General features: G+C 39.4%; 1 protein-coding gene across 11 annotated transcripts in view; it reads left to right on the forward strand.

Moving 5' to 3' along the window:
• LOC109955793 (interleukin-1 receptor accessory protein-like 1) overlaps positions 1-3,615 on the forward strand; it is a 263,673-nt gene that overhangs the window by 129,244 nt on the left and 130,814 nt on the right. For all 11 annotated transcript variants that reach the window (XM_020592273.1, XM_020592277.1, XM_020592276.1 and 8 more), the window contains one exon: positions 520-799. In XM_020592273.1, the coding sequence (XP_020447929.1) occupies positions 520-799 (280 nt within the window). The remainder of the gene's footprint in view (positions 1-519; positions 800-3,615) is intronic.

Genomic DNA, 3,615 nt, shown 5'->3' on the forward strand with positions numbered 1-3,615 from the left:
AATGCCTTAAGGGAATTTCTTCACATTTGGCACAAATGTCCACTTGGACACAAGGATGAACTGATTAGATTTTCCTGGTCAAAGGTGAAGGTCACTGGTCTCACGTCTTTCTCATTCCCATGAATTTGATTGGTTGGTGCAGGTATACAACTGCGAAGTGCTAATTCTAGTTAAATTTGCTGTGACTTCATTTTCAGGCACAATTAGGCAGTCATAATTTATGTTAGAGGTGCATTTGTGCTCATAGCCTCATTTGGTTTATGTGTGTTGTGAAACACAAAGCAGAGACATAGAGATCGATGATGCATGGAGGAAAAGAACATCTTGATTGACTATGAGCACATGGACAGATTGATGCCAGCACTGAAAGTGGCCTTGTCATGGTTACCACATAGGCTTGTCACAAGTACAGGTCTCTTCTTCTGGGTTTGATGATGATACATAGTGGCTCAAACATATTCCAGCCCTTCTCAACTAACCTTGTGCTTCATTCTCCTTTTCTCTGTCATTGTCTTTCAGTGGAAGGCTGCACAGATTGGTCAGTGGATTATCTGAAATACAAGGTGCTTCTGGGGGAACCTGTACGGATTAAGTGCGCTTTATTCTATGGATATATCCGGGCCAACTACACCCTTGCGCAGAGTGCAGGACTTAGCCTTATGTGGTATAAAAGTGCGGTACACGGGGACTTCGAGGAGCCCATCAGTTTTGACGGGACAAGGATGAGCAAAGAAGAGGATGGCATATGGTTTCGACCAGCAGAGTTGGATGATGTGGGAATCTATTCCTGTGTGTTAAGGTAAGTTCCTTTAGTTTTTGTAGGCCGACGTTACCTGTGGTCATGCTTTACACTGCTTTCTTTATTGCTCTCAAATATAAATTGTTGTTCTTATTGTTTCCACCTTCAAATAAGCGAAGCATTTATTGAAAATTCTTCCAACATTTTGTTTTAACAGCAGTGTGTCAGTAAAAAAGTAATGTTCTTGAACCCTGTGGATACAAGCAAAACTGTTTTTAAATTCTTCCCCTGTTGATTTCTAACGAAGTTTCTCTGGCCAAAAGAGCACTGGTCCTTGCTCCAAAGAGTATCATCTAACAATATGAGGCCCCTTTGCTTTCTTTTATATGCTAAATTATTTCTTTATTCTCTTGTGGGGAACAGCAAGCCATTAGGTGCAATTGGAAAATCCATAACTCTTCAGCCCTCACAAGTCTATCTTTCTGAAAACTTGAGAGGTGATACAGTGTGTGAGTGAATGGACAGTGATTCAGCTCTAGATGCCCTTGGAAAGGGAAAAGGCTTCTAGGATTAAAAAAGTAAGGGACTTGTATGATCTTCCTTTTCCTCTTGTGTGATGGTGGTAGACAAATGTTTGATTTATGAGTTCTATGGTATAATGTGGTGAAATTTCTAGTTTCCTAGTTCATATTGGCAGAATTTTCCATTAACTTGGAGGTTGTCTGTGTTCAGTGAGAAAGAGAAGGCAAGCTGCTCTTGAGCAGTTTCATTCAGCACAGGTTTTCCTGTGTTTCACAAGCTCAGTTCTAGGAGATTTTGGCCATTACTATTCAACACCATTAACACTATTCCCTTTGCTGTGGCAGCTGCCTTGAATAGAAACAGGCAGCGAAAATCCAACAATTCACCATTCAGTGACGTTGGCAGCATTTTCTGGAGCTAGACAATCAGTCAGCTCAGAGTTATTGTGTAATCGCGCAGAAAGTAGAGCCATGAGATTTGATTCAGGCAAGTAGTGTTGCTTTGACACCGGTCTCCACCATTCAGAACCAAATTAAGGGGCAGCGCTTATTTGCCCATTATGGAGAGAAATAACAGTAGTTTTGAATACAGAGCACTCTTCCATCCCACAGGGGATTTCTCTCCACATACATTTCTTTGGACTATTGTTGCCTATAGTTGCTTTCTCTAAGGTCTTAACTGTGTTCTTTTTTTCATTGTAGAGTCAGGACAATGATGTTGACTTCCTAATGTTTAACTTCCAGTGCCTAATATTTGCTACAAACTAGAATATTTACAGCACTGACCTTTATCTACAATTACCAGCACTGATGCTACAATCAGTTCCACTGATTTTCACTGTTAATCAGACCATCTGTTGTAGCTGGGGTTTCAGGTCTACACAGTAATATAGGAAGCAAATATGATAAAATCATTAGATCCAGCACCATAAGACCATGTTATGTTGTAATATACAGTACCATAAAACCCAAGATGTGAGCATATGCAAACCAATGATGAAAATAAATTTCTAAAAAGCACCATGTTTATGTCACAAGTTATCAATTAATTGGAAAATAGTGAAAAAAATTCCCAGTGTTTCCCGTAAAACCATAAACCCAAAAGTGGACATATTACTGACTGCATATTTTATTATAATTTAGTTCCATTAATATTAAAAAAACACCCAAAAATACAAAAAAAGAGACAAACATTAATTTGTCATCAGGTGTTTACTGACCTTTATGCAACAGTTGTGTTGAGGAAATAAGCAGAATAGTGTACAGAGTTGCACATGCTTGATTATGCAGTAGTAACCTATTAACCTTGTAGGTAAAGGGTGTTTTCTGTTAACTAGCTCATTAGCTGGGTCCAGACAGTGGCATATGGTGGGAAGGGCCTGCTGAAAGGATCGGGACGATTAGGTTATTGGACGGCGTGTGGAGGGTGTGTGTGTGTGTCATATGTTTAGCTTAATGCTGAGTTCTTCAGTACACATCAAATTAAAATGATTTACAGTCCTCGTATTAGCATGTACTCTGAGTTCTGTTAAGTGGAGCTACAATAATAAGCCCAGGGCTCAGTTTAGATGGCTCCATTGGTCTCTAGGAAACAGTCTTTTCATTGCTTTCTTATACCACATCTAAAACAAAAACTGAATCTATACATGGTGGAAAATATCTGAAAATGCCCCTGAATTACAGAATTACATTCATGTCACATGATATGCTGTTTCAGTGTCACTCTAAAGGACTTTTACAGCAATAACACTTTAACTATTGCTTTTAAAGACTAAGCTATTTACTTGAAAATGGGTACAGAACCATGTTTGCTGCTGCCTGTACTTTTGTCATATTCCCCTAATTTTTGTGCTCAAGCACTGACAACATGTTAGAAATTGCAGGAATGGATTCATCCAATTTTATAAGCACTTAGTAGTGCATCGAGCTGTTACATTGACATGACTCATTTCAATTCCTGGCTTCCACAGCCAAATCAGAGGAGTGCTCTTCTCTTGTGTTTCATCTCTGTGGATCCTATAGCTGATTAGTGCTTTCATATGTTAACATACTGTATATTTGGATTAGGCTTTTGGCAGTGTTTTTACTTGAAGGGACCTTAGGAATTAGAGTGTTCAGTAGTGGAATGAATGAATCGCCGCACAATAGTAAATCACCTCTCACTGGTGTTGTACCTGGTACTTTTTACCATACTGACTCTGAGAGACGAGACAGTCCAAGAAACTTCAAAACAGTGCTGATTTATTCAAAGGATCACAGGTAAAATTAACATTACACGCTCGGGTATCTTGCACCTCCAAACTGCTCGCAGGCAGATGTAAGATGAAAGACCCTGAACCCACCAGGCCTATACAT

This window comes from Monopterus albus, unplaced genomic scaffold, assembly GCF_001952655.1.
Source record: "Monopterus albus unplaced genomic scaffold, M_albus_1.0 scaffold16.1, whole genome shotgun sequence".
NCBI classification, from domain to species: Eukaryota; Metazoa; Chordata; class Actinopteri; order Synbranchiformes; family Synbranchidae; genus Monopterus; species Monopterus albus.